The 12,424-nt window shown below is 44.8% G+C and overlaps 1 protein-coding gene across 6 annotated transcripts in view; it reads left to right on the top strand.

Annotated features, from left to right (window-relative positions):
- The window catches only part of SSX2IP (SSX family member 2 interacting protein), a 632,083-nt gene that overhangs the window by 158,480 nt on the left and 461,179 nt on the right, over positions 1-12,424 (top strand). For all 6 annotated transcript variants that reach the window (XM_086954035.1, XM_086954027.1, XM_086954031.1 and 3 more), the window contains exon 3: positions 7,511-7,665. In XM_086954035.1, coding sequence (XP_086810161.1) covers positions 7,511-7,665 — 155 coding nt within the window. The remainder of the gene's footprint in view (positions 1-7,510; positions 7,666-12,424) is intronic.

Genomic DNA, 12,424 nt, shown 5'->3' with positions numbered 1-12,424 from the left:
ACAGTCATGTGGCTCAGAATCACTCGACTCTTGATCAGTCGGCAACAATGTTGCTGGGTTCAATACATTGCATCTTTTGATCTGAATATGACTCGCTAATAACGTCAGCTCGTAACCAGATAATCTCGCACTAGTAAGGTGTTGAGTCTTCGTTCGGTTCATGAGTGTGTCCACTGCATGAGGAACCATGACCACTAGCATATTGTTCATCACCAAACCAGCAGATTGTCGAATGGAAGCTGCAGCTGCCGCTGTAGCCCTCAAACAACTAGGCAATGCTCTAGCTACCGGATCTAATGTTGATGAGAAATACGCACAAGGGCGTTGTTTATCACCAAACTTCTGTGTCAAGACACTCAACGCGCAACCTTCTCTTTCGTGAACGTAGAGCGTGAATGGCTTACTGTAATCAGGTGTGCCCAATACAGGAGCTGAACACAAAGCTTTTCGTAATTCAGCAAAACTCTCTTGACATTCATCAGACCATGGCACCGGACTCGGAACATTTTTCCCAGTCAAAGCTACCAACGGTTTTGCTAAAAGTGAAAAATTTGGGATCCATTGCCTACAGTAAGAGGTAATACCTAGAAAGGCACGTACTTCCCTCTGTGTGCGTGGAACACTCATCTGCGTAATTGCTTTTATTCTTTCTGGGGTCAACTTCCTTCCCTCCTTTGATAAGAGGTGACCTAAGTAGGTTACTTCTTGGCAGCAATATTGCATTTTGGAAGGTGACACCTTATGATTCAAATTAGACAAATGATGCAATAGTGAAATTGTAGCTGCTTTGCAAGTTTCCTTGTCATCGGCAGCCACCAAAAGATCATCTACGTATTGTACTAGGGCAGAACCTGGAGGAAGGACAAAAGAATCTAGCTGACTTTTTAAAGCTTGACTATAAATGGATGGACTTTCACAATAGCCTTGTGGAGCGCGTTTAAATCTGAAACTGCGACCTCCTAAACAGAAGCCAAAAATATCTCTACTTTCCTCGGCTATCGGAATGCTGAAGAAAGCATTCTTCAAGTCTATAACTGAGAACCATGTAGCTGTAGCAGGAATCAATGTTAACAAAGCAGTAATGTCTGGCACTACAGGAAACTGCGGAATTACAATCTTATTAACTTCTCTAAGGTCTATGACAAACCTATAGACTGGAGGCTTTGTAGGATCTGTTCGCTTCAGAATCGGTAATACAGGACTGTTACAGACATTTCCTCTAGTTTCTTCAACTACACCCTTCTTAATCAAGTCTTGCACAATCAGTAAAAGTGCACGTTCTCCTTCACTTGAGATTTTATATTGAGGAATTCTTGGAAATTTCACATTCGCTTTCAAAGTTACTACATACGGTGGAATTTCTAGTAGACCTACATCATTGGGACCAGTCGCCCAAAGAGAATCAGGGAGTGAACGTAGCTCCGGCGGGAGTGCGTCCATTGACAAGTACATCGGAGAGGTGAGTCTTTTACCCAAAGTAAGCTGTACTCCTTCCGGAGAACAGTACAATGTCGCATATAGTCGTTTTAACAAATCTAAACCAAGCAGATTTTCATTACAACCTGTCGTCAAAATTAAGGGTGCTTTCAATTGACACGGTCCAACAGAAATAGACAAAGGACCAGATATCGGGTTGTACACAGGGGCGCCTGAAAAACCTACGGAAACATTTGTTGAGCCAGACAAAGGTGCGCCAGGGAGTTTCGCATGCATGATAGAACTTTTTGCGGCACCAGTATCCAACAGAAACGGTTCGACTACACCTGATGTTGCTACTGCGACATAAGGCCCACTCTGATCCACTGGAACTGATACTACTCCCTCTCTCTGTCTATGGCTGTCCTAGTACCCATTTTGTTGAAATCCCTCTTCAACTTCACAATAATCCTCAACAAGATATTGCTGAGATCTATTCTGTTGAGCTGACTGTACATTTCGCTGATCAAAGTGATTAGAAGGACGATCATTAGTTTGTGGAGGCATAGCACCTCGTCCCCGACCTCTAGAATTCTGTGCAAAACCACCACGACCTCTCTGAGCTGCTGCTGCATTATTTTGCGCTAAAATCTGACAATCATTTTTATAGTGACCCTCTTTCTTACAGTACGCACACTGATTCCACTGGTATTGAGGCCTGGTCGAATTATAATCTGTCTTTTGATACGAATTCTGTTGCATATTAGTCTGATTCGTGCGAGGCGGATACGCCTGCTGTAAAAGAACTTTAGTCTTTAAATCTTTCGTTTTCTTCTCTGATTTCTCCTTTTCCTCTTTATCCCTATTTTCGTAGTACTGTGCAGTCGCAAGTATTTGCGCTGTCGTAGATACAGCCCACGCACTTTCTGAGTCTTTCAATTTATTGCATAATTCGGGTAACAAATTATGCACAAATTTATCGACAAACAATCTCTGTCCTCCTTCAGTGCTCATATCCTGACCACTATGGTCTACAAAAGTCTCTTCGAACCTCGTGAAGAAGTCGGAGACACTTTCGTCTTTCTTCTGCTTGCACGCTGACAACTTGTCCCAATTAACACGCAATGCTGGCATCAGAGTCTTCATTAAATCAATTATTCTACCAGGAAGATTAGCAATTAGGGGTTCGGGTTTCGCACCACCTATTTGTTGAGCATCTGCTGCAGTGATAGCTGCCCAATCACCACCTAAAGCAGCCTGATGATCCTCTCTACGAATTTTAGCCCACACTGGTTGTGGAACTACATTACCAAACAACATATCAATGTCGGCTAAGTTCATTATACAAGCCTCAACTGTCTGTGTCAATTCCTTGTAATATCCGGCTGGATTCTTACGTGGATCTGGCAAGGCCTGTTTCACTGCTAACACTTCTGCTCGCTTCCACGGAATATGTATCCATACTCTTTGGAACTGTGCTGGAGCAGCTGCAATACCCGCATTATCATCACGTTGTACTGCTTCGCGCCAAATTGGAGGAACTTCCCTCATAGGATATTGGCGACTTAGCTTCATTCTACCTTTCTCTAAATCTCTCGGGGAACGAAGAGATGGATCATTCCTAAAACTCAAAATGAGTTCCATCGCTTCCTTTATATTATCGCCCACTATCATTCCAGCAGCAAACTCCTTTTGAACCCTAATTAAATCTTCCAAATCTGATTCGACATCGTCTTCTTCTATTTCCTCACGCAACAACGAGCACATCTCGTCGAAGACGTATCGCTGTGTTGGCTCTCCCCATTGCATAAATGTCTCTAACACATCTTTCGTACTATATCTTCTAACTTTTGTAATCCATCTGAGAGCCGTGGAGTCTAAAACTCCCCGTTCCTCAGTACTTGGAAGCTGACTCCGTCTCTGAACAGAGTCAGGAGTAGGAGTCTTAATCAAGGTTTTATATATTGGAGACAGCATATTAGTAACAGAATCAGTAATTCTTCGACGAACAGAAAGTGGAGTTAGTACACTCGCAGACATAGAGAACGCAGTAGAGGTAGGAATAGATGACGAAACAGTAGGAGTATCGAGGAAAATAGTTTGAGGACCAATAGGTACAGTGGTAGGTATAGGAGCGGGCAGTGCAGGAAGAGGAGGAGCTGTAGGAACATTTACATTTACCACAGGAGGTATAGGAACTTGATTCTGAGGAACAGGAACACCAGGTTGTCCAGCAACCGGCAATTGAACATTCGGGATGAGTGGAGCCGCAGCACCTTGTGCATACGGTGGAGGCGACCGTAACAGATAAGATAGCAGAGGATCGTTTTCGGAGTCCTCCAGTATCTTAGCCATTTTCGATGGCAAGGCAGGATAGCACTTGTCAATCGCTAAGTTACGCTCTCTAATGGCTACATCTATGGCTTTCTCACACTCGTTAGCCTGCAACTGCTTAGTCGCTTGCTCTAGAGTTAACTCTTCTAGTTCTTTTTGCTCTTTTTTCAACCTTTTCATTTCTCTCTGTTTGGATTCTTTCCGCCAATAACGAAAAGAGTCAAACATTGCCGGCCGGGCTTTCTTCCTAAACAATTTCGCTTCTAAATTGTCGAGAATCTCTTGTTCAAAACTACCATGCAGTGGCCAACTAAGGACACCATCCTTCTTACAATAACGGACCCATATCTCATTATAAGTTATAGGACCCACACCATACTTACAATATAGGTCATATAGGGGAGTCCCAATCGGAGGAACCAGACAGGAATCCTCTAATTGTGAGTCACTGTTGCAACTAAAACAAGACAACATTTTCCGACTTACCATTCTCAGTCCGGAACACAAAACAAACAAAACACGAAACAAATTGTGCACTTGAACCAAGAACTTAGGCCTACCAAAACGAACTGATGTATCGATACCCAAAACTAAACCAAATAGATTATCGTAACCAGAACAACTAGTGATAATCTTACAAAACCAAACCAAACCAAGAACCGATCAAGGATTTTTAACAATCCTCACAAAAGTAACCAGCTAGCTATCACTAAATACTTAACTGAGGCACTGAAGACGTCACCAAGGAGAAACCCGTCACGTTTCGCCGTACTAAGGACTGCACCACTTCGGGTCCAAGACAGGGCGACGGTCAAGGCAACGGCCCACTGCAGCCGTCCTGAACGGGAAACCCTCGTGGAAGAGAACTTCAGGGCCACTTTTGCGATATGCCGGGATCGATGAAGTGGGGCGCCTCCCTCAGGAATCTTCACACGAAGCTTCTCGAACTCTTCAGGCTTTTGGACCGGTACCGAATGACGTCGCCCCACGTTGGGCGCCAATTGGAGTTCTGGACTTTTTGGTTCCGTCCAGAGGTGTCAGGGTACAACACCCAAAGACCCCGGAGTCCCACCTGCCTTGGTGCACAAATGAACAGAAACACGGGCTTCTCGATGGTGGCGTCAAAGACCAAAGGTTTATTACTGCAGGGACACAGAAGTCACAGAATCTACACACGGGCAGAATCTAGGAGACTGTTCGATTTGTACAAAGTGGGTTGCTCCTTATATACTAAAAATTGTGCTCTAGGCAAATATTTCATATGTCGGTACATTCCCAAACCTTTGTGTCTCTAAACAATAAATATTTGGCGTTACACAGGAACTGTCGATAATATCTGATACCAAACATCACGAAGAGGGGTTCCCACCAGTCCATCACAATCCCTTGTCAATATTGCATTCAAGACCCGGACCGCCTCATCGTAAAGTTCGTTACCTCCCCCTAATAAAGGCCCAGAAGGAAAGGAGCAGAGCCAGGTGCAGAAGATAGAAAAGCGGGATAAGAGATGTTTGTGGGTTGTAAATGGGCAAGGCTACCGGCTTCGGCCGCCTAATCATGATCAGGTACAATGGACAGGAAAACCAGTTCAGGTGGGCTGGCCTCGGGCAGAGGAGGCAGCCTTTGTCGAGTCATGCAGCTTCAGCGTGATCTGGTTTAAGGTGCACGTGTCATGTAAGAGGTGAATCTCCGGCTAAGGCTACGTGTCCTTAATCAAAGTGAAGTGAAATGAAATGATCAGAGGCTATTGCATATGTGAGGGCAAGGAACCACAAAATGGCGGCCACGATCTAAGATGGATGCCGTGTGTATATCAGAAATGTGTCAGTGGAAGGAGTGCTCTTGCTCGTAGCGTAGCGAAAACACTAGGATATACTAAATGGATCATTTGCGGTTCGCTGATACTAATTTTATGTATTTCCGACAAACTTGAAAACACGGGTTCAAGTCGTCACGGAACCGTCACGGAACCTCACCTCTCAGTTCCAACAAGGGAGCTTTCTGCTCCCTGCCTCAACTCTCCTAATATACTAACGAACACACTCCTTCTATGTTCTCGGGGAACTTTGTACCTTCTGCATTTCAACTTTCATAGATTCCCATGCGCCCACCCTCCTCCCCGGGGAAAGCTTGGCCTCTTTTATGTTATGATTGCTGTTACACAACGGCTACGAAAATCTGAGGCTCTCTCAGGAAGGTTCCAAGGGGTGAGGCTCTTCTGATTGGTTGTTGCAGAAAGTTTGGTCTATTTTACAAAAAAAGATTGATAGGCTACAAAATGAGATGAGGCCTAGGCCTAGTTTTCTCTTGTGTACCTATTACTATGGTATTTTTTATTTACAGAGGCTCCCACTCCGACGACGGGGAATGATACAAAGCATGGGAATCTATGAAAGTTACCAATACTGGGGAACCAAAGTTACAGGTAAGTAACTTGTTTTCATCCCATAATACCCTATGTAATTTATTATTTCAGCAGCCAACAGAATATCTGTCACTGTTGTGACTGAATAACCAGTCTCCTGAAATTTAAATCCGGCCCTATGACATTGCATAACTTCAGACTACATGCGCAGTGCGTCAGAGTGAAGGTGGCTTTGATAGCTATTACTGTTAAAGTTCTACAAGAGACCTTAATCTCTAAAGAGAAGCCACTTTCATTGGTTTTCTTAATATTTCAGAGGCCCTACACTGGTGCTCACTGTATCTTGAACAATGTAGAAGAACATAGCCGAAACAAACTTTTACTCAAGAAATGATATTTGGGGGACAAGAAATAATGTTGCAGTGTTCTTTATTTGAAAGACACACAGAATCAATGTCACACTTAACAGTACAAGGGTAGTGTATTCTGGGCTACAATAACAGACCTATTTGCTGTTAAAGATGAGCTAATGTGCTTACATTGGGCAGGGGAGGTAGAAGAGGCAACATGGAATGGGGCTGGTGGGAGGTAGTAGATGTTGCATGGTTGGGGATATGGGAGACAGACTGTCAACACAAGCACCTATATAGAGTGCATGAACCCCAAAAAAGTAGTGCCAACAATGGGAGCCGTTGAAGGACACACTTAGTCCATGTTCCAGGAGAGGGCCAAACACAAGAAGGGGATATGATGCAGGCATGCCAAGACGAACTGGATTGAAGCAAATGAGAGACACTGAAGTTAAAAAACGATAAGTTATGGCCGGCAGTAGGCCTACTGAATACAAACAAAATGTCTTGCAGAGACCGCTCATGCGCAGTCTAGCTTAACCCTAATAAAAACAATGCTGCTTCTTGCTCGGACTTTCAGACAGTTTGTTTACTTGGATGTGTCTGACATTTGTTTTATCTCTAATCCAGTTGTTTTGGGCCTGTTGAATCTGGTTGCATTTGCCCTTGCTTTATTTTACACAACCTTTATGCGGCCACAACGTTTAGTACCTAGGTGAAGCCTCCGCTGTGAGGATGGATAAGAATGTTGTGACTCCTTATTAGAAAAGCTTTTTTGTTCTTCCTGCCGATGCAAGAAGTTCCTACTCTGCTGTGAAGGAAGATGAGCCAGGACTACTGCAATCACCATGTAAGTATTTTCCCTTTTTTTTTTTTACTTTTCTCCTTAAAACAAAACTATGCATTATGGCGTGATGAGCCAACTAGTGTAACCAGTGTATTCTTGTGAACTTGTGTTCTGTTCTATGGCCAAGTTATCTGCCATTTAGATAGAATTTTCGGGGGAAAATTCACCTTCTTTAACTGAATTCTTGTCTCATTACAGATAGCAAGATTCAATCATCGTATACCTCAGCACCAATTATGTCTCCCTCAAACCTGCTCCACACTTCACCAACATTCTGTAAAATTTCTTGCAATACTTCTGTTTCCTTTTGCACAGAAGAGAATGTTGATCAGTGCATATCCTATCTTGACCAGGTGAGGCTTTTTAAAAAAAATTTATTATTGAAACTGACAACTGCCATTCTTGCTGTTCTGGATGTTCAGAAATTACTTTAGGAGCGGTAGGTTTATTAAATATTTTGAATGAATTCCTACTTGACCAATACATTATATAAATCTAACAGAACAAAACTTTTACCTCTTAGCCAGCAGTTCGCTATTTATCCCCAAAACAGGACGTTCGAAGAGCAAAGGTTCTGTTGAATTGGCACCTTTCAGAGTATCCAAGTAAAACAAAAATTAATTATGGAAAATACATTGACCGGAGTTATAAGGGTAATCAACAACAAGTAGATTTTTAATGTCACGCGAAGTAATTAATTGGTACAAAGATCAAACTTAAGAATATTTATTAAATGGTACTAAAGTCTTGTGATAAGTAGTTCACTGTGTCCCCAATATCCTCAACATGTGCCATTGTTCGTATTCTTGATGTACATCGCCCCAATTAAAATTATTTGTGTGCATTTGTATGCATACATTAGTTTAACAATAACCAGTAATTAGAGCTGGAGCTAATAAATATTCGATACACATTTTATGTTCCCAGAAGATTGCACATATGTTGATTATATTCCTTATTATGCCGAATTGGAAATATGCTTGTAACATTTATCCACATTTCATTAAAGTTTGCTATCACATATCATATGATTAAGAGACTATTCTCCGGTTTTGGAATATGTACTCCAGCGCTCAAAAAGGAAGCTCCAACATATACACTTCTGTAAAGACTGAGGTCATCCTTTTGGGGTATAATTTCCCCCCCCCCTTTGGTGCCCTTCATGATCACTAGAGGAAGTGGGAACCCCTGCCCTCCCCAGTGAGTAAGGTGAGGAATCTGGGAGTGCTAATGGATAATAAACTAACATTTGGCCAGCTGGTGAATACAGTCACTTAATCCTCTTTCTATATCTTGAGGATGTTAAAGATGTTCCCTTTTATCCCTTTGGAAGCCCTAAAAACGCTGGTAATGGCACTGATACGATCAGAGATGGACAATTGCATAAGCTTAAACTTAAATATGCAACATCAACACCTAAATACATTACAAGTTTTGCAGAATGCAGTCTCCAAACTGTTGGCCACCATTCCTAAGCATAAATCTGCTTCTCAAGCCATCAGCAAGCCACACTGCCTTCTTATCAGGCAGTAAAAAAAGCTTTAAAGCGCTCTGTGTAGCCTACAAGTCTCTTCATGATTTAAGTCTGGACTATTTGAAACAATCCTTCCAACTGTGCGTTCCAAAGAGAAACTTTTCATATTAGAACCAAGCCTAGTCTGCTATCCTTTAGGAAGAAATTAAAAACTTGGCTCTTCTTTAGGGAAGGACCGACCAATGCCCACTGAACAGAGCTAGCACCAAGACTCCTCCGGGTATTTGTTTAAGCTTTAGAAGTTAGTATAACGTAACCAGTTAAAAGCTGATGCACTCTAGTCGGATACGTACCCCAAAATAAATAAAAAGCCTAATCCATACTTAATCCATACTTAAAAAAATTAGCAGAACACTTTGCAAATGCGCTAATATTGTATTATTGTCTGGTCAATTGAATCTTGACTGTAACCCATTCAGTGCGCAGGATGGAATGGTTCCATCCTGCACCACGGTGCTCGTGTGCCAAGGGCTTAGCACCAAATCCCTCTGGTGTATATAGCAGAGGGATTTATTTTCTTTTTTGTTTTTGAGACTCAAGAGATGGGGAAGAGTTTCCCCAACCTCCCACGGTATTTTTTTTATTGCAATGACAATTGGTGTGTATGGTGCACTGGTGTCATTACACTGAAAGTGAAATTGAAATTAGTTGATCGGCTCATTTCACTTTCACTGCTTCGGAGCTTGCAGGGTTATCTCATCCCATGGTGCGCTGTTGTCATTACATTGAAAACTAAACTGAATCTTAGTTTCAGTTCCAATTTTTCGGTGCTCGTGGGGCTAACTCAGCCCCCGAGCACCGAAAAACGTGGGAGCGGTATCGTTTGAAAAGGAAGCATCTCCCCATTACAATGGTACCCTTCCCTAGTAGATCTCTGCTTGGGTATTGCCGCAGGAGGGCGATCCCCCAAGCAGGGATCCACCGCTAGACAACAGGGACTGGGGAGTGACCCCTTGGGCAAAGGATTTTGCTCCCCCCAAACTTTTATTGGCACATTAGGTGTTTCTGCCACCCTGGGGAGCGGATGGGGGCAGTAGCCCCTGATCTGACTCCTCCATAGGTTGGGGGCAGGGTGGTCAAAAAAGCCCACTGGGCACCAGGGAATGTTTATTTTATAAAAGAGGGGTGGAGGCTGCCCAGAAAGGGCTCCTTATGCCCCAACCCCCATGAAAATGGGCATAGTGTATCTGCACCGTTGGAGGCGTATTGGAGCCCCAGATATGCTCCCGGGGTAGGGGGGGGGGGCAGAAACCCTCACTAGGCACCAGGGACTATTCTTTCTTTTCTTAGTGTGGGGAAGGTGTCTGCCCGGAAAGGGCATGTCGATGCCCCCACCCATCCATAAAAATGTCTACAGTCTTTTCGCACACCCCGGGGGCATATTGTGTTAATAGCCCACAAAAGCTTACAAGGCACCAGGTACTATTTTGTTTACCTTGTGCAGAGGTGGGGGATGCCCTGAAGGGTCAGTCATTCTATTCTCCCCCCACCCCCGCCCACGGAGGGCGATATGGGCAACAGACCCCCAATCTGCCCTATGTGGGGGCGGGGGGGCAGTAAGCCCACTAGACACCAGGGACTATTTACCTTGTGTAGGGGACGGGCTGGCCAGGATAGGCAGTCCGGTGCCCCCACCCCACAAAATAAATAGGCAGTCTTTCCGCCTCTCCAGATGGTGGTTATTACACCTGTTCTCTTCCAGGGGATCCTCATCAATAGTCATGAGCATTAGACTATTCCCAATCATGCGCGAGACTCCGGAAACACTATATTATATGTGATATATATATATCTATCTCATGCAATAGCAGCCAAATAACATCAGAGCTGAAATATTCTGTGAAGAATTTCCACCATACATGAATAATAAGCATTAGAAACATGAGAAACAACACCAAAGATTGTTCAGAAACTGTTTTAATGCTCAGAAACCAGTAGAAATTCTCATAACTCACTGGAAGCATAGGAAGCTCCCAGGCTGCATTGCAAACACACAGTCTAAACAGACTGAAAAGCTAACCTGTAGCTGAATAGCAGTAAACTGACACCATGCCTTTAAGGCACCCCTGACCCCCTGTATCCCATCATGCCCCAGGGGTGACAGTTAGGTCCGTTGTTCTTTCCGGTTCCTTCAGGAAGGATCCAGGTTACACAGCTCCACTAATTTCTGTTTTCTGACAGAAAATTACTCACTTTGAACAACTTTTTTCACTTACTTTGACATTTTTCATCTTGTCAAGTAGGGAACTGCCTTTTTAAGTCAGTTTACTGGACATTTTCAGTGGAAAATGCCTTCACTTTTTGATAAGTGTCCTTCTTGTGGTAACAAAGCAAAATCAGACAACCACGATGTTTGTATCCTGTGTCTGCCTGAAGAACATGATCCAGGCACCTGTCCTCACTGCGAGCACCTGTCAGGAAGAACTCTCAAAGACAGGGAGAGAATTCGCATCTATGGCCTGGCTCATAGGTCATCCAGAGGAAGGTCTCCGGGGAAGAAGGGTTCCAAGAAGGCTAAAACATCTTCAAAACACAGGTCTTCCATCCCTTTAGCCTCGGCGTCAGGCTTGGCGCTGAGGAAAGAACCACTGGTGGATCTTTTAACATCAAAAAGGCCATCAACGGCGGGCTTGCCGTCAAAAAGAACAGGTACGTCGACGTTGAAGGATCCAATTCCGTCGTCGAGATCCCCTCTGCCGTCGACGATCGGCGACGTGTGATGTGACTCCGCCGCCGTCAACCGGTCGGCGTCGAGATCAAAGACCCCTCCGCTGTCGTCAACCAGGCGACGATCTGCGTCGAGGGAGGTCACTCCTCCGCCGTCGTCATCCAGGCCACGACCGGCGTCGAAGTGTGACCCCTCCGCCGTCGTCCAAGAAGCGGCGTTCAGCATCGAGGACCAAGACCCCTCCGCCGTCGACAGTAACTCGTCGATCGGCGTCGGACGCAGTCTCCGTCAGTGTCTCGTCGACGCTCGGCGTCGAGGGTGTCCAATACCCCTCCGCCGTCGTCGCACAGGCACTCTACGTCGAGACAGAAGACTCCGTCGACGGCCGGTCATCGCCGTTCGACGTCGAGGCAGAGAGCTCCGTCGACGACTGGACATCGTCGTTCGACGTCGAGAGAGAGAGCTCCGTTGACGGCCGGGCATCGCCGTTCGATGTCGAGGCAGAGACCTCCGTTGACGGCTGGTCATCGCCGCTCAGCGTCTAGAGACCATAGATCCTCACATAGACATTCGAAGTTGAGATTGTTTGACCCACCGACTCCCCGAAGGCGTTCGGCGGTGAGGGAAGAACGCTCAACGTCAAGGCATTCAGATGTGATCATGGTAACTGAGTCAGCTTCCCGTCATTTACTTCACGGTCCTCTGGCTCCTCCACTGCATCTTCAAAGTCCAGAAGTCCTGTGCGCAGATCTCCTGAGCGTCGGCCAGATCCTTCGGCTGAGCTAGTCAGACTATCACCTAGATGGTACAAGTCTTTGGACCATTGGCGAGAAGTTGGGGCTACCAAACGGATGCAAGAATATGCCAGCCCACAACACAGGTCTCCTCTTCAGAATCTGGTAGAGGAGAT

This window comes from Lissotriton vulgaris, chromosome 1_1 (genome assembly GCF_964263255.1).
Source record: "Lissotriton vulgaris chromosome 1_1, aLisVul1.2, whole genome shotgun sequence".
NCBI lineage: Eukaryota > Metazoa > Chordata > Amphibia > Caudata > Salamandridae > Lissotriton > Lissotriton vulgaris.
The sequence above is the reverse complement of the archived record's forward strand: the minus strand, read 5'-3'. Positions and strand labels throughout refer to the sequence as shown.